Genomic DNA, 19,287 nt, shown 5'->3' on the forward strand with positions numbered 1-19,287 from the left:
CGTACAAAATTGCTCATAATTGATAAACATTTGATTAAAAATGTGCGGAACGACTTCGTTATTATCATGGTACAATAATTTGGAAGGTAGGTCAGGTTCGAATAAATTTTGAAAAACAAGGCCTGGGTGTATTTGCTTATTCTGTCAGAATTACCATAACTGAATATGCAACAGGTTGTACAGTTTATTTCATAGTTTGGATCATTAACTAAAAACGCGAAAAATGAATGGGAGGCTAAGTTTTCTTTACAGTGTCAGCTTCTGTATATGTTCAAAAGTTTGTTTCGTCACAATAAGTGTGTCTGCGTACACGATAATTTGTAATAATTATTACAAATTATTACTGAATGTTGTTTTTTTACACAAATGTTCAGTAAAAGAGAATGAATTGAGAAACTTGTTTTGAAATTTTTATTACTGAGAACTTATAATTTTTACTGAAGGAATTTTGTTCAGTAACATTTTGTAGCTTCAGGTAGTTGTCAAAAGTTTAAAATATTCAAATATCATATTCGTAAATATTAATCAAACTGAAATTTTTTACTGAATGTTGTCTTTTTACTTTTTTAATTTTTTTCCTTTGAAAGAGTATAAAATGCTTTACTCCCTAAAAACAAGTTACTGAGTAATATTTACTGAGAAAGTACAAGGACAAACCTAATGTTGTAATAAATACAAATAATAAATGTTGTAATAACAAATTTCATTTCGACTGAATTTTAATATGTATAAAATGTTATGTCATATTTTTCAAAGCCATACACATACATACACAATTTGTGTGTACTGATTTGAAAGAATAAGCAAACCAATAAAAAATTTGTAATCAGCTGTTTGCTATGCCCTACCTTGTAATGATTCTACCATGGTTATTATATAATTATCACATAATATTCCTGTTAGAAGCATTCTGGCGTTTTTTTATTGGGATAGCGTTTGCAATTTTGTTTTTTTTCAAAATAGTCTGGCTTAATCCCATTGTTGTTGTTTTAACATTTTAAAACAACTATTTTATTAGTGGAAAAGATTTGGCATTGTTCGCCAAGGGGTAAGGCAGGGAATACTATAGTTTCGATCCACGCCACTGGATCTCATCAGCTCCCTTGTTTCTTGTTTGTGGATATTCTCCACCGAAGTTATTTTTCAATAACTTCTTCAACAAGAAACTTTTTATACCCAAACATCAATCGTCAGCTCGAAGTATAAAGGTAAGCAAAGAAAAAAGTTCAATGAAAAAAAAACAAAATTGCAAACGCTATCCCAATAAAAAAAACGCCACAATGCTTCAAATTGAAGACACTGGCACGACGTGTGTTGTTTTTGCTGTAAAGCAAACCAACCAAATTTTGGTGTGTGCATTTGTCGAAATTCGACGACACACACAAGTGGAAGAGGTTTGAATTGTTTTCGCAGACACTTTCGTCGGAGTTGTATGAGGTTGCCAAGGAAAAACTTCTCATTGAACTTTTTTCTTTGCTTACCTTTATACTTCGAGCTGACGATTGATGTTTGGGTATAAAAAGTTTCTTGTTGAAGAAGTTATTGAAAAATAACTTCGGTGGAGAATATCCACAAACAAGAAACAAGGGAACTGATGAGATCCAGTGGCGTGGATCGAAACTATAGTATTCCCTGCCTTACCCCTTGGCGAACAATGCCAAATCTTTTCCACTAATAAAATAGTTGTTTTAAAATGTTAAAACAACAACAATGGGATTAAGCCAGACTATTTTGAAAAAAAAAACAATATTCCTGTTATTTAACATTCAACTTCGAAGTGGGGACAGCAAAATTAAGAAATTGTGCTCTAACACCCTTACATATTTAAAATTGTGTACCAAAAGAATTATGTTTACTTTTTATTAAGTCTGGATTCTCCCTCATGCGAGAACTTCTAATTATCGTGCATTTTGTTATCGTTACCCTTTACAACCTTAAATTTGACAAGTTCATAGTTTATTGTACTAATTCAAAAACGTATGAGTAACGCCATTCAAACTACCTTCTGATATTACGTATACGCATTTTTTCATAGATCGTTCAGTTCAACTAGATTGGCACAACTATACATTTGACACAAAATATTTTTAAAATTTAAAGGTATCTGACATTTAGAATTTGGCAATTACCCAGTGTTTCCGAATTTGACGATTTTTTGACCCAAAATTCAAAAATGACGATTTGACGATTTAATGGTCCAAAATGACGATTTTTCACGTAATCCAGAATTGCATGAAATAAAAGACGATAACTATACTTTGACCAAAATTTCACGAAAGACTTTAAGGAAAGCAATGTTCCAAACACGATTTTATGAGCTTTTTTGATGTTTTATAGCAATTTCCAGATGGATTGGCTATATTTAGGCACATATATGGAATACAGGTTTTTGCCTCATCTTCGATATACATCAGCTGAAAATTTTCATTGATAATGGATGAAAATCTTCCTTGAAAAGTTTTCGAGATAAACTACTTCCTACCGATGCCCTCTTTAATGACAGTTTTTGTCGATTTCCGAGCTTTACCATGCTGCATTACTGTAAAATCGATAACCACAGGGAAAACTATCATCTTCTGAAAGCTGTTTTTATAATACACTCATATACACTTTCTACATAACTTTGATATAAATGTCACGTATAATATTATGAATATTATGTCATGTTCACACGAGCGTTTTAATTACGTTGTTCGCCTGTCGAACGACGTACACGAATTAACCCGTTTCCACGACACCATTCGTAATTAACAGAAACATAAACAAAATTTCCTTCATTTTTGTTTCCTTTTTTTCATGAAAATTTGAACCGAAACCACATAAAATATGCATTAAATGAATAGGGAAAGCAAAAGACTTTCCTTCAAATGTATCTTCTATATTTAACTTCACACATATCATTCATTTTTTCCATAAATTCTGAATAATTTTGTATTTTCAATATATTTTTATATGTTTCTATTTTGAAAATTAAAGAGAGAGAGACATGTCAAAACAATGTTTGTGTATACAGATTTTCAGTTATTTGTTTCTGATTTTTTTACGCGATTTTGAACTAATGGACAAGAAATGTGTGTGGAATTAAGAAGGAAACACAACCATCTTCCTTCTGCATCTATATAAAATGTCTAGTTCATTAATTTTCATTAATCTTTTTCCTGTTTTATAATAACATTTTTGTGTTTTCAACAAATTTATCAATTTTGAATTTAGACATGTCATAATTATTTTTTTCGATAAATTCTCTCATTTGTTAGGGATGGGACATACTTATTCGTCGTTCAGAGAGTATTTCCAATCGAACAACGTAGAAACATCGTCGTTCGTTCATAGAATTTTGTGTGGGGAAATAAGTAATTTATTCGTAGTTATGGGTCGAACAACGAATAGAGAACGAACGACGTACCGTGGAAACGGGCTATTAACAAACTGAACATGTCCAGGTTTCGCCAAGTGAAATGAAGAAAGTGAAAATAGTGGTTAGTACTTTCACTTTCTTCATAAGGAATAATTAAAAATCTTAACAAATCAGGAAAGAAAACAAAAGGGATAAAAATCAAAGACAACAAATGAAAGAAACAAAGAAGAACGAAAAAGGAAATTACCTTTTTATACCCTCAGCCTTTAGGCTAGAAAGGGTATATACACTTTCATACGGGCAAAATGTGCCTCATCGAAATAATGGTTTTAGACCCCAAGTATGTTTGGACGAAATGTGTTTCAGACAATTTGCAGTCGATTTAGCAATGTCCGTCCGTCTGTCTGTCTGCCGTCTGTCTGTCTGTCTGGCTGGGCGCACGATAACTCTCGAATGGATCAACCGATTTGGTCAAAAATTTGGCTTTGGTAATATTTTGCCCAAACTTAGTTTAAGTTCGAAGATGGGCTATATCGGTCCACTCCTTCCGGTACCTCCCCCACAAAAGTTCGAAAAATTTCCGAAAATTTGTACGCACGATAACTCTTGAAGGAAGTAACCGATTTGATCCATACTTTCCACATCGTGAAATTTCTACCACACTTAGATGAGGTTCGAATATGGAGTCAATCGGTCCACTCCTTCGGGTACCTCCCACACAAAATTTCGGATAAGTTCAGATTAGGACCTGCTCTCGAATCGCTTCGACTTTTGTTGCAACAGCTTGTATTCACTGCCCTCCATACGACGGTACAAATTTCATCAGGGGCGCGTCCGTACTTCCTGAGAAAATAGCCTGAGAGATGCAAAAAGCCCCTATGGCACCGTGTGTAGTGGTTGGAGCGCAAGATAAATCTTGAAGGGATCTGCCGATTCGGTCCAAAATTTTGTCTTCGTAATATTTTGTGCAAGCTTAGTTTAAGTTCGAAGATAAGCCATATCGGTCCACTCCTTCAGGTACCGCCCCCACAAAAGTTCAAAAATGTTCGGAAAAAGTGTGCGCACGATAACTCTTGAAGGGAGTGACCGATGTAATCCATACTTTGCACATCCTAATATATCTACCAGATATAGATCAGGTTCGAATATGGACTATAGTTGTCTACTCCTTCTGGTACCTCTCACACAAAATTTCTGATAAGTTCACTTTAAGACCTGCTCTCGAATCACTTTGATTTTTGTTGAAGCGATTTGCATTTGCTACCTCCATTACGACGGTAAAAGTTTTTTTCAGCGGCAAGTCCTTATTTCTTGAGGAAACAGGCCGAAGGCTATATGCGGCGGTCGGAGAGCACGATAACTCTCGAGCTGTTCAACCGATTTGGTCCCTCATTGGGTCTTCGTCATATTATATCCAAACTTAGTTTCATGTCGCTATGACCAAATTGCTATGACGATATCTCTTTAATGGGGCAACCAATTTTTTCCAAACTTTAGATCTCCTTATATTTTGTCAAAATTTAGTTTAACTTCTAAAATAGACCATACCGGACCTCCCTAAGGGTACCTCACCCACAAAAGTTCAACATTTGTGTCTTAGTGCAGTTCATTCCTAATCCAGATTTTTGTCGGCAAGTTCAAATGTCCAAAAAGGGCCACAAAATTCTGAAGAGTCCTTAAATACATTCGATCTGTCCGTAGGTATCTGACGGCAAAGCCGACTGACTCTTTTTTACTTGTTTCTTTATATATTATTCATCTTCAAATGATTCGTCTCCGACTCTTGGTAGCGATTCGCTTTGAATAAATACTTACTTTAGGTTGTTGTAGTAAGCGGGAGATGTCTTGGCGCGCTCTTCCGCCATTCATTTGATCTTCCAGAAGAATCACGAATTAGTATTACTCAATATAAAATGTTTGCAGGGTATGAGAATTATATACAAGCAAATCAAAAATGTTAGTAACAATGTTGGCCAATTCTTTAGGACGATCATGGTACAATAATACAGGTAGCATTATCAAGCCAGCTGATGGTAACATAATGTGTCAATTGCATTGAACTGATGTCAAATTTTGACATCTTATGTTACCAACAATTGCCGATGCGGCTACCTGTGTATTTGTACCATGAGGACGATCATCTTAGAAAAAAATGTAAACAATCCACAATAATAAATATTGGCAGGGAAGTTTCTCTATTTAAAAACAGTATCAGCCAAAACTTAAGTACTCTCTCAGTACATTTTTTAATGATAATTTTTCATTTTATTTATTTATTCATTTATTAATTAATTAATTTATTTATATTTATTTATTTATATCTTTATTATAGAAAATAAAACTTAAAGAATTCTGAATTAAATAAAAAAAGTTAAAATTAAAAAGAAAAGCAAAAAAAAACATTTTAGGTCGCAAATATAAGTGGGCAAAACTAAAGCACCCTCTATTTAAGGAACAAAAAAATAGTGAAATCAATATTTCGTTGCGTATCCTTTATTCTTTTGTAACAAAATTATTTTTGTTATAATTTACCCAACTACTTAAAGAAAATGTTGACATAACATATTCAAAATTTGTCGTAAACTTGCCTTGACTATGACCAAATCACTATCTTTCCACAAAACTGAAAATATAACAATTGAAAATTCTGCATTATAATGCAAAATTCTGAATCACTGTGCACTTTCCGCAAAACGAACACATACCTCCTCAGTACTGTCTTGAAGATTTACATCAGGCCTTGAATGGGATGAACAGCTGGTCAATTCAAATTCCGTAATTTCTTGTTCGGAGTCAACTTGTATGGCGGTGAGTAGGGGTTCTTCTAAGGAACTAAATATTGGTTCACTTTGACCAGAATTGTCACCTGCGAAAACAAAATTTGTCTCATTTTGAAATCTAGTGATGATATTGGATGAACAACAAACAAAAAATCGTGGAATGGGTGTTAGGACATGCACGAAACATGCCTTGCAACGTCACTCTACAGAAAATAATTCACTCAAGGTACAACAACACGAGACATTACCTAAATCTAAAGAATCGCAGGTCTCAGAGGTGTCCGTCTGGGTAACGTTTGTAACCATTGTCGATGCTGAATCAGTTGATGTGTTTATAATAGCATCGGCCATTGAGGCAGTGGAAGAACCCATAACTACAACCTGAGGTGTTCGGAATGGAGTATTGAAATACAGTACAGTAAACGGGATAAATAAAAATAATCGGGTTGATCTACTAACCTTGGGCACAGTTTTACTATTGGACATAGTTTTGCTATGATGACTTACAGTTCCCTCAACTGAGGCGTGGTACAGGAGAGCCGTGTTACTAACAGGAGCAGCAGAGTTGTTCGTTAGTTTGTTGCTGGTAGTGGCGGAAGATTTCGCATTGGCTTTCGTCTTTGAACTACGACCACTTTTGAAATAAAAACGACGCAATGCCGTAGCGGATGAGGAAGTGGAATTATTTCCACCATCGTTGTCGGAACTGCTAGATCCACCCGAATACAACTCACCAATACCATTAGGTCTTACTGCGGTGGCAGGTCGCACATCCAGTGGCTCTGAATGTTGCTGCAGTTTCGTGGAGAATGTCGATTCGGCCGAACTGGCAACCATGGAGTTTGGGCGACACATTGTACCATTCTTCGGTCCCGATCCCTGGCTAGCAGGTGTTTGGCTTCTTAAAGCCAATGCCATAACTGCAGCAGATCTTGTGCTGGTATATGATGTGGGGATGCTAGTTTTCGGCGTGCTTTTATTTTTACTAACTACAGTTTTCGTTGGGGTGACATTTTTAAGAGTCTGGAAGTGGGTAGGGGAGGTATTGTCGGGAAGGCCAGCATCTGGAATGATTCGAGTTGATATGTGTCATGCATCAATATGTATATTTCATATATGTATGTATGTATGTATGTATGTATGTATGTATGTACAATATCTAATTGATCTGTATTTATGTATGTATATGTACTTATGTAAACACAAATGCTACCTACACATTGATGTACTAAGCGATGACTTTAATTGACACCAAAAATGCTTCCTTACCTTTTCCATTGTGGGTTGACGTTATCGGTAACATCTGATTTGATTCAACCAATGTACCTGTACAAGGGGATTTTTTTCCGCTCTGAAACACAGAGATAAAAACGTCATGTTTATTAAAAATTTGCAAAGTATGAAAAATAAACAATATGTAAAATTATACAAAAATTATTAGTCATTTAAGGCATTCTTAGTTCAGTCTTAACAGAATAAAGTAAGAGAACGTGAATGGATAGAGATAACGGAAGTACGTTGTATACCATGCGAAATAATAGCAGTACGGAACTGCTATAAAATCCCATCCATTTCCGGGTATGAGACAAACAAATTATAAAAACAAACTGAAGGTAAGGTTACATTAGGCAAATATTTTATCCATTAACCGGCAATGTGCGCTTACAGAGGGCCAGTGAGCATAAATTTCAACGCTTTATTTACGCTCACTTAAGCGCAGTAAGAGCACTGGTCGTTGAAGCAAATATTTGCCTAATGTGACCTTACCTTAAAGGCCTTGGTACATAAGAAGCCTCGCCTGCTTGCTTCTGATAAAAGAATAAAGAAGACCGAGCCAATTTTCGAACTAGGTTGCCCTTTTCTATTTTATTCTTTTATCAGAAGCAAGCAAGGCAAGCAGGCGAGGCTTCTTATGTACCTAGGCATTAAGATTAGCCAGCTGTAGATGAAGCCATAAAGTGTCCGGGCAAGTAATGCTGATAGAATACATCACGCTCTAGAGTTGTGTAGTACCGGAACGAACTAGTTCAATGGAACTATTTAAATACTGGAGATACTGGAACGAAATCCGACTCGTTCGTTTATATACTTCCTTTCGTTCATCTTGTTCTATTCGCTTATTTCGTTCCATTCGCTCTTTTTGTTCAACGGATTCATACGTTCTTGTCTTGCAAGATAGATATACAAGGTAGTGGCGTCGACATATTTGAATGTACATATGATGTCAAAAAGTTTCTCTATGTTGTTGGGGAAATTGGGGTTGTCGGGGTTTGACATTTCGTATGTAAACAGATTGGCTCGACACAACTACCTTGTATTTCCACCTTGAATTACAAAACGACATGATTGAACCAAAGGAGCGATTTAACCCAAAAACGATTGAGTGGCAATGTCAAATGAACTAAGGAACTATAAAGAACGAGAGAACGATATTAAGGAATTACAGTCGAAGTTCGATTATCCGGGAATCGATTATCCTTAAACCTCCATTTTCCGGGAAAGGAAAACACATAATTTTTGGTTCATGCACAAGTGAATTATTTTATAACAATAACATTCAATTCATATTTGATCTTATTTATAAATATTTCCAAGAAGGCATTTTTTTATTTTATTATATTAATACATATATGAGAGACAGTATTACTCCATTATCCGGGAAAATCGACTATCCGTAAATGCATTACAGATAATCGAGGTCCTACTGTAGTTCCTTTTTATAAAAGGAACGAGAAAGATCAATCCGTTCAGTGAACTAGATTGCCCAACTCTACTACGCTCCCGCTAGAAACTTACATGCAGCAGGTGAAGGTCGAGAATGAGGGGGACACCTCCAGCCATAAAGTTTAAGGTTGAAAAATCTCCAATCCGTCCATTGAGCGCCACGTTAACAACACACATAGGAAAGCATCGTAATTGATGCCAAATATTCTTGAAGTTTTATATGGTAGTTGTGATGCGACGCTCAGTGAACCGATTGTAGTTGATCCAAAGAATTTCACAGATAACGCAGATAAACACAGATAAACATGGGACATATGAAATCGAAAAGCTGCCAATAAGACACATACAAAACTTCAAATAAATGAATTAAGGAATCGATGTTTTTAATGGGTGCATTATCAAGACAGCTAGCCTCACCTATCATATTCCGACAAAGCATTCACCTGTCTATAATTGAAATGATGATTCATATCATACATATCAATATGTCAAAAAGATAAGCAAACGTCTTCCAATGTTAATGTAGATGATGATAACATTTAATTGGCCAATTGCAGTAATGAAATGTCTTATCGGTCTGGCATGGTGGCTGTATCTGATGTCAGTACTCCGTGGACTTTTGAGTGAAAAACAACAACAGATAGACACTACTCAGTGCGCTTGAAGGAATAATGTATCGTTTCTTTGTGGTAATTTCTATGGTCACCACAATGGTCTCCATGATATACATCACAGATGGTATGTACATAGACACGTCCACGTATTTGTATTTTTCTTGACTTGTTGTATTCGCTTTGTATGTTTTCTAAAAACCGTTTGTACAAATGTCGACTGCAAACATATTTAAATGTCTATTTGTAGTGATGACGTATAATTATTTGGGAGTGATTGTGTGGGTGGGTGAATGGTTGCTTCGTGAATTGCTACGTAAATTGTGACAATGTCCCCCAGAGAGAAATCATTTAAATAAGTGTCTGTTTTTGAGATTTCTGATGAAGGCGATACATTTTATTAAAAAAATAAAAAATAGCAAGAACACAATCGTATACACATACACAGGTTTCCATTTCGCTGGAAAAAAATGTTAAAATGCTACAAAAATGTCTAACAAATTGAAATTAAAAAGAAATGATTTCATTTGACGTTACAACAATATTTGGTGGGGTACATGTTCGGTGTTGACACGTAGAAAAAACAAGGACGCCTAATACATCGTAGTGCAATTTATTTGAATGCTCTATTCTAGCATTTTCTTCTTCTTAAGAATAGCAAACCCCTGAAAAGGTGAGGAGATATTAAAATATATTGTATTGTTTCTACAGCGATCCTGAAAATAGCACCAAAAATGTAGATTTTGTATGCTAATACCATCACGCATCTCCAAATTTGGAATGTGTGATGGAATTTTTGGTAGAAATAAATTTCTCAAATGTGAAATCGAAATCGGTTTAGATTATATCGAAAAGGGTTTAGATTATTTTCGGCCGATTTCACGTATTTTATGAACCAACCCAACCCAAATTTGCAAAAAAGTAAAAATACAGCTGATTGTCACTTCTACCTTATATAAATGTGCCTTGGATTGAAGTAGTTTCGGAAAATTGTTCTTGTGGATACGGAAAGTACTAAATTTGGATCTGAGCGAACAGATACGATTTGATTCGTACTTATGGGTACAAAAAGTACTACATTGAGGCAGTTTTGAAAATTTGTACTTATGGATGCGGAAAGTGCTAAATTTGGTACAATTTGGATCTGAGCTGGAATTGGTCTTGGATTTATTTTTTTTTACAAGAAGGGTTTACCTTCTGAGTAGAGAAACCCCTTATTAATAAGGTTGAGATACGGCTGATTTTTTGAAAATCGAACTAAAGTGGCACGAACGATACATAAATAAAAATAAGTATTGATTATAATTGGTATTAGTACAACAAAGTTTTCAATGTTGGCTATTTCCATATGAAAATGTCTCTATTTGTTGTTTATATCCTTTCCGCATACGAAATTGCGGACATTTTGCTAGTATTTGAGAAATAGTACTTCGAAATCAGTAGAAGTCATCGTTATAGTACGCGTGTACTTACAGTCGGAAAGGAATTAAATAAGGCTACAAGGGGGATGGGCGAATAGTTTGTCTTCTCTTGTTCGTTTTACGAATTTCTCGGGAGACTTCGAAGAAACAGACGACCATTTGCTTCGAAGGTCTTCTTCCATGAACAGCTTTCGTTGGATTTAAATTTTATGACCGCGCTGTTGTTTATTTGTTACTTTTGTTTTGTAATTATACCGAGCTGAATCGGTCAGGTAGTTTTTATGATGTAAATAAAACTAATTTATTTCATTTTTTGCTCAACGTTTCGTTGGCTTTATTCCAACGTCATCAGTAGTTCGATTCTCTAACTCATTTTTTGAGTTACCGACAATTGTTGGTAAAATTAAAATGCTTATAATTTCGGTAATTAGCGATGTTTTTCGGTAAGTTATCGATGAATAAAAAGATTTTTGTCGGTAACTCAAAAAATGTGTTAGAGAATCGCACTACAGGAGCTGTTTATTAGAAAATTCTAAGAACAAAAACAATTTCCAATTAGAAGTCTTTTTTACAGCGGACATCGTGAAGTTGTTTACTTACAATTAGTTTATTTTTACATATTTTGGTTGTTTTATATATTTTCTTTTATAATAAAAACGGGACATTACGACACTAATTTTGTATAAATAAAAATAATAATCACTAAAATAAATATAAACTAATATTGCAGCAAACTTACTTACAGTACTGCATCTTTCAAACTATTGCAACGGAGTATTGTCTTTATCTTCTTTTGTGTTCATGCCCTGCTAGCAAAAACTATCGCGGAAGTGACTTAGGCTTGTCGCCCAGGGCGATGAAAACAGTCGTGGCGATAGTCCCGGAAGTCACCCTGAAGTAACCTCCGCACACTGGTCGAAACCACTGATCTAGCGGCGCGAAAGTAAAAAAATCGGACTATAAAACTGCGAAATATTTTCCATTGTATCGATTACAGACACTTTGCAGACAAAGATTTTGTTTTTTCATTTTTGTTGTTGTAAATATTCGCTCAGTTATTCACTATCAAATAAAAAAAAATTTTGTTGCATCAGATTTTAAAAAATGGTTGCTAAAAAATTAGCTTCATATTTGTTTAAATGTGAAATAAATTCGTAATGAAACTGGACAATATTAATTTTTAATTAATAGCAGAGGGGGTGATTTAAATTATAAAAATTAGTTTGGGGTCTGGAGGTACTTGGTTATATAGCAATAAATTTCCAAAAAATAAATTTTTTAGTGTTTTTATGGGCTGTACGCGCTTGTTCTATAGAGTGCATCTTGTAAACTTGGCCGAACTTGGGTTCGATTATTTTTTGGGGAATGAAATTGGACTCTCCGGATACGGAATAACTACATTAGGGCTGCAAATCTTTGGATGACTGCACTTTTAAAATAAGGGATTTTGCATGAAATTCATACAAATTTAGCTGTGCATTTGTATGGGAGCTAAATCAAAATATGGACCTATCTTGAGAAATGTTTGCAAGTAGGAGTTCTACCCCCGGAGACACTATATTACCATATTATAGCTAAATATGTTATTAAATATGGGATAATTAATAATAATTCAATGAATCGGGGGTACCATAAAAGGGGCTAAATCGAAACATAAATCCGTATTGAAAATATTTTGTAAGAAGATTTTATAAGCAGTGAGAACACGGAATGCAAAATTACAGTCAAGTTGGTTTAAAAATGTGGTCATGATATTCAAAATATCTTAATGGGGGCTATATCAAAACGTGTAGCTATGTCCATAATTTTTGGTGGAAATATTTTGTGACCACTAGGAACCCTAAGTACCAAATTACAGCTAATTTGCTACGAAATTGTGGCTTAAATCCTCAAAATACCGAAAATCGGAAGGTACCGTTATATAGGGGCTATACCAAAACATTAGCCGATATTGTTCATATTTGGCCCATTATTCTTTGGAAATTCCGCCTACATTAATTTTGTTTTGTGATGTTTTGTTGCCTGACTTGAGAAGCGAACTCGGACCTTCAGAGTGCAAAGCGAGTATGCTTACCACTGCACCACCGTCTCATATAATCATCAGATAGCAAAATGTTCTATATTTGTTCAAATGTGTTGAATCATTAAATAAATGTAAACAATCGCTTTGGAAGTCACTCAGAAGTCACTCCGAAGTGTCGGCATATGCGATAAAACGTAATCACAATAAGGCCATAGAAATTGTGTAATTCACCAACGATCTTCCTTGGCGTGTCTCCGGAGTGACTTCTTAGGCGAGGGAGTGAGAAACTCACTTCCAAATGCTGGCAGGGTGGATGTTTGCATCCTCTCTTGGATTCTAAGACTTTCAAGGGTATATCTCTTTTTCTCATTACGTTCTTTATCGAATACGAGGACAGTTCGGAAACTTCTTAGCCTAGTAGAACTTTTAACGGTATAAACAGAAAAAAGTTAAGTGTTTTGGAAACTTCCATCTCTGTTATGAACACATGTTAAATTTTGTTTCGATCTGGCAACTCCTTCATATAGAAACAGGTGTTCAAAAAAGACGCATCCGCAATTTTTTTACAATGGAAAAATTAGAAATGCGTTCTGTCATTAAATATTTACATAAAAAAGGTTTATCGGGACAAGAAATTCATAATGATATGGTGAATGTGTTAGGTGAAAGTGCTCTTCCATATGCAACAGTAAAAAATTGGGTTGCTGAATTTAAACGTGGTCGTACAAGCATTGAAGGTGAACCACGTAGTGGACGTCCAAAAACAGCAACAACAACAGAAATTGCAGCCAAAGTGCATAATATGATATTAAATGATCGACGAATAAAAGTGCGTGAAATTGCTAATATCATGGGCATCTCAAATGATCGAGTCCATTTAATTTTGCATGAAGAACTACAGATGAAAAAACTTTCGGCAAGATGGGTGCCGCATTTGTTAACAGTCGATCAAAAACGCATAAGAATGAACATTTCTCAAGCTTGTTTGGATCGTTTTAAGCGAAATAAAATGGATTTTAAGCGTCGTTTCATAACTGTTGATGAGACATGGACCCACCACTATACTCCAGAGACAAAAGAACAATCCAAACAATGGACTGAAGCTGGAGGAAGTGCCCCAAAGAAGGCAAAAACAATTCAATCGGCTGAAAAGGTTATGGCAACGGTTTTTTGGGACTTCAAAGGTAAAAAATTCCTTGCTGGCAAGCGTTTTACCTCAAATGAAGATGCAATTACAGTTGTATACCACTATTTTGAAGATCGTGAGGAAAACTATTTTAATCAAGGTATAGAATTGCTATTGAAAAATAAAAATATTTTTGAAAAACTAACTATTCTCTTTCATTGATAGGCTAAGAAGTTTCCGAACCGCCCTCGTATTTTAACACTCTCGAAATCTGCATTATGTTCCCACTGTTTCATGCAAGGTAAATTTATAGAAGGTATATGCATGAATTAAAACAACTATCAAATTTACAAAAACAAGATGGTTGTTATTGAAAACTAATTGTCAAAGAAAATATTAAATAATAGGGTCGTTCCAAAAATTTTCTCAGGAAAAACATAAATACGTTTTGAAAATCCTCCAAAATAGAATAAATTTGAATTACAATGTAAATATAAAGCATTCAGAACTGTCGTAGGTAATTTTTATTACACATTTAGGAAGAGAAACAGTATTTTACGGTAACAAATTTCTTGAGTAGACCCTATTACATTGTGAAAATTAAATTTACAAAAAAAAAGTAAGAATACAGCTGATTGTCACTTCTACCTTCTATAAATATGCCTTGGTTTCATGTGTAGGCATAAGACTGTGTCTTCTTTGCCTTTTCTTATATCTGCTTCATGTTCGCACAATCTCACACTTAATGTGGTACCCACATACAGCGTCGTCAGTATTGGAGATTTTCCCCAAAGTTGGGGATTTTTTTTTTTTTTTGAAATGGGGAAAACATTTTCGAATTGGGGAATTGGGGAAATCTAAAAAATATTTGGGGATTTTTTTGGGAATTTCTTTTTTGAGTAATAATGTCAGATTAGCTCTGTTCCTTTCCTTGCAAGAATCTTCAAGTTTTGCCACTTTTTACTCGAAAAGCGTTCCTTTACTTCTGACACCATACAATTCATACGTGAGCAGTTTAAACTTTTTCTAATTTTGTCGGTTTTACTTTCGGTACAGTGACATGCGTCATATACTAACTGGGTGCAGTTGTAATAATTTATAACAGCTTTGAAATGTTATCATGCGCTTCGACAACTGACCGTGTTCTAGAACAGTGGGTTAAATTGAAATAACATTTTCCATCATTTCAACTGCTGAAGGGGACTTAATTGCAGAAATAATTTCTGGATTCATGGGCAATGATGAAATTATAACTTATAAGCAATTTTCCCCCAAATATTTGCTGCAATGCACTGTGTCAACACAATTTTAGCTCTTTAAGAACCTTTTTGATCTTTAAGAACCTTTTGATAGTTGTAAGCGATGGAAAATTCAAAATTTCAAAAAGTATTAAAATGGTACTTATTCTTTGAAATGATACTTTTTAAATATTTTTTTAAGAATATATTAAATAAAATATAATTTAAAAAAAAAGTTTCAGTATTTTATTTAGAAATGCACTTAAATCTAGGAAATAATTTGTTGCTTAGCCTCAATAAATATATTTTTCTCATGATGGAATCTCTCAAATAAAACGCTTGCCGTTTAACTTTGGCACCATTTATAATTTAAATGCTAGCGCTTTATTTGAGAGATTCCATCATGAGAAAGAATATATTTATTGAGGCTAAGCGACAAATTATTTCCTAGATTTAAGTGCATTTCTAAATAAAACACTGAAACTTAATATTTTTAAATTATATTTTATTTTGAACTTTTTAGTAAATATAATTTTTTGACCACTGAGAAACAAAATTATATTCAATTTAGGCCGAAAATGTAGATAAAAACTTTAAAATGCCTGAAATCGTGTAGTACCGGACTCATGTCCATAATTTTTGGTGGGGAAGTTTCTGTACCATTGCAGGTTTCTGAGGCAAAAAGTCTATTTTTGAAGTCATATATTTGGATAAGATTCTTAACACTTTGAGCCATTTAGAAACAAAATCATTTCAACCTGCCAACGCTTCATGGCCACATACCGGGCTGTCAAAGATATTGCATCTTACATTCTAAAATTGTATAAAAATCTATCAAACGAAGAACAAATTTGTTTCGCTCGACAATTAAAAACCGCTAACATAATAAACAGTTTTTTTTTTTAATGGATATTCTGATTAGGAATTAAAAAAGTTAGATTTGGTAAGGAATATTTGATGTAGACTTGTGGTGTATTTTTTGTGTCGTTTATATTGTAGTTTGTATGGTTTTTGGAAGAGAACTCTCGGTATTGCGGCGTATTGTCGAAACTATATATATATGTATGTGGTAGACGGTAATAGTGAGTACTATATGTGTAGAAAATTTCATGTCCGTATGGATCCGAAAACTTATAGAAAAATACTTACAGATAGCGTGACACTTAAAAATTTGGAAATTTTTAAGTATTGGGCTGGGCTGGGAGTTGGACTTGTCAATATTACACAAGTCGCGAAATTTGATAGTTATCTTAATCGAGTTATACCAAGCATTGGAATTTTTTATGTTCAAGATCTCTTAATTTAGTAATTGGGAGTACAAAAACCTACTAAATTTAAAAATCTTGACCTGTAATTACAAAGTATTCAAAAATTGAACGCGATCGCGGTATTCTACTTCCAAATCATCAATTAATGATGGAGGTCACAATTACTATTGTATTGTATCCCAATACGTCAAATAATCTCTGAGATTTCGCGTTTGGCTAAAACCCGTTGTGGGGGAGGTCCCCCGCCGCCTCCATTTTTCGGTATAAAAACTACCTTGCGATCTATTCTAAGACCAAAAGAATCTACAGTCAAAAATTTACCCAATTCGGTCCAGCCATTTCGGAGGATTTATATTTCGGACCTATACCGATCAGAACCAAATTTTCTGGATGTGATTCTTAATTGATCAGGATGTACCATAGCAAATTGTAAAGTCATCGGATGCAAATTGTGACCTTAGTGCGGCTTAAATATAAAATCGGTTGAAACATATATACGAAAGCTATATCTATATCTGAAACGATTCCTTCTAAATTTTGCTGATATATTTTTATGCTCACTATAAACATCAGTACGAAATTTGAAAGGTCCAGCAGCTTTCAGTGACTTGTTGCCTCAAAAACCTGTCATTGGTCCCATAGTGCATTGGGGACTTCAAATGCCAAGTTACAGCCAATTCTGACAAAAAATGAAGATAAAATCCTTAAAACACTTGAAATCGGGTGGTAACACTATATGGGGGCTATATCAAAACCTGGACCTATGTTCACAATGGGGAAATGTCTGTATCATTGGAAATGCCAAATGACAACTAATTCGGGCAAAAATGAAGACAAAATCCTCAAAATACCTGAAATCGGGTAGTACCGCTATATGGGAGCTGTAGGAAAAATTGGGCCCATATTCATGTATTGTCATCCAAATTTGAAAAGTGTGCAAAGTTTCAGTTCGATTGGTCAACTGCAACTGTATGGAAAATGAGTTACCAGATTTTAAATGCAAGTTAAATAAAACACCGTTAAAACACTGTGAAAGTCTGTGTTTATACTTTCAAACTGGAAAGGCAAATTTTCTTCCCAATTTTTTTTTTTTTTGATTTTGCTAAAAATCGAATTTATTTACTCAATTCAGCCTAAAAAGGATCAAAAACGACACGTTTTACTAATTTATATTGTTTACCAAGCAATCCCGGCTCTATAGTTATTTACAACCTGTATGTAATAACAGAAGTATAGCGGTCATTTGCGTACTACGTACTACTCTTGAAGAGTAGCATCTACCGAAATAATAAAACAGTCGAAAAGTTCATCTAGTTTCCGAGTTATTTGACCATTTTGGAGGTAAACCTTAGTCAGGACGATTATTCTAACTCCTGCGTCAGCAAGGACAATTCTGCATGGTAAAAAAGGGTACCAATGGAAAAACATTCACTTAATTGTGTTTCAACAAAAACCGAAAGAGATCAAAAGTAGCCACTTCAGCTTCTTTCATTAAAACTGCGATTGTTCTACCTCACAGTGAAAAGTTTCCACACTATAAGTTTTATTAAACAAAAATAGATTTCTTAGGTGTTTAACAAATCTGAAAAGATTTGAACTAAACGAACCAAAGCAAGTTAAATAAAACACTGTAAAAAAATTTAAGGAAAAAAATCAACAAGAATGGCTTACTTATATCTATAAAATCTGAAGAATGTTGCAAAATCGTATATATGCTATAATTAACTTTGTCATTCCGTTTGTAACACATCGAAATATTCGTCGGAGACCCTATAAAGTATTTATCAATTTTCATCCGTCTGTTGAAATCAAGATACAGTTCCCAATATTTAATGTAGAGCTTTTTAATATGGTACAGAAGTTTCAATTACTACTAGGATGTTTGGTATTGAATGGATCAAAACGTGGACCGTTTTGCGATTGTTTTTATTCACAATAGTACATACATTCACAAAAGTAAATACCAAAATAATGTTTAGGATGGCTCTCTAAAAGGAAGAATGGAGTCAGGTTACTGTGTACCAACAGTTCTTTTATAAGGACGCAATTTTCATATTCGCGTAATTTTGGGCCATTTTCCCCTATGTGCTATTGTAGATTTACCAGTTTTAAATCCCACTTAGTATGACTCAATTACTTTAGTACAGTATACATTGGATGATACCGTGATGCAATGGGGAGCATCTCAGCGCAATGTTGGCGACATTTCCTGAGTATTTCAGCTATGTAAAAAGTGGGTCTTTCAGCTAATATGAATGTCATTGATATGAGAGAAGTCTGTCTCCGCGGGTATGTTTGTGGCAACATATTCTTTATAAGTTAATTAACGATGGGGTATTTTTGCGGAGGGGCAGGGTATGCCTAAGTACCCAATTATCGAGTATGCGTTCCTCTTGCCAGATGGCGCTGACATCTTAGCATGGTTCCAGTCGATGTTAGCTCCTTAGATCGGTCGAACGTCCAACACCCGCGATGAATTCCTGTCCTCTATCATTGCTAAATTTGGATTAAATTGACCAAAGATAATTTTAAGTTTATGGACAGGACGCATTCTAATTTGAAGTAAAATGTCAATGAAACGTTCAATGTTAACATCATCAAGAAAGATTAAATTCGCCAGGGTTAACATTGTTCACAAAATTCTTAAAAATTATCTTGAACATGTCAATAAGCCGATTTAATTGCAAACATAATCACGAAGAATTACAAATACATATTTCACTTGGAGCCAAAAAAAA

General features: G+C 34.5%; 2 protein-coding genes across 7 annotated transcripts in view; one reads left to right on the forward strand and one right to left on the reverse strand.

The window, feature by feature from the left end:
- LOC141406737 (uncharacterized) overlaps window positions 1–19,287 on the forward strand; it is a 95,233-nt gene that overhangs the window by 75,178 nt on the left and 768 nt on the right. Inside the window, exon 1 of one of the 2 annotated variants that reach the window (XM_073992705.1) lies at window positions 9,418–9,600. The exons of the other annotated variant lie outside the window; for it this stretch is intronic. Within the exon in view, the coding sequence (XP_073848806.1) occupies window positions 9,534–9,600 (67 nt within the window). The 5' untranslated portion in view covers window positions 9,418–9,533. Of the gene's footprint in view, window positions 1–9,417; window positions 9,601–19,287 lie in introns of those variants that run through there. 2 annotated transcript variants of the gene reach the window in all.
- The window catches only part of Rgk1 (Rad, Gem/Kir family member 1), a 79,473-nt gene that overhangs the window by 29,817 nt on the left and 30,369 nt on the right, over window positions 1–19,287 (reverse strand). For all 5 annotated transcript variants that reach the window (XM_073992698.1, XM_073992695.1, XM_073992697.1 and 2 more), the window contains exons 3-6: window positions 7,408–7,489; window positions 6,598–7,202; window positions 6,387–6,519; window positions 6,064–6,224 (exon numbers count right to left, since the gene is read on the reverse strand). In XM_073992698.1, coding sequence (XP_073848799.1) covers window positions 6,064–6,224; window positions 6,387–6,519; window positions 6,598–7,202; window positions 7,408–7,441 — 933 coding nt within the window. In that variant the 5' untranslated portion in view covers window positions 7,442–7,489. The remainder of the gene's footprint in view (window positions 1–6,063; window positions 6,225–6,386; window positions 6,520–6,597; window positions 7,203–7,407; window positions 7,490–19,287) is intronic.

The sequence above is a fragment of the Musca autumnalis genome, unplaced genomic scaffold (genome assembly GCF_047663935.1).
Source record: "Musca autumnalis isolate F117 unplaced genomic scaffold, ASM4766393v1 scaffold_5, whole genome shotgun sequence".
Taxonomy (NCBI): Eukaryota; Metazoa; Arthropoda; class Insecta; order Diptera; family Muscidae; genus Musca; species Musca autumnalis.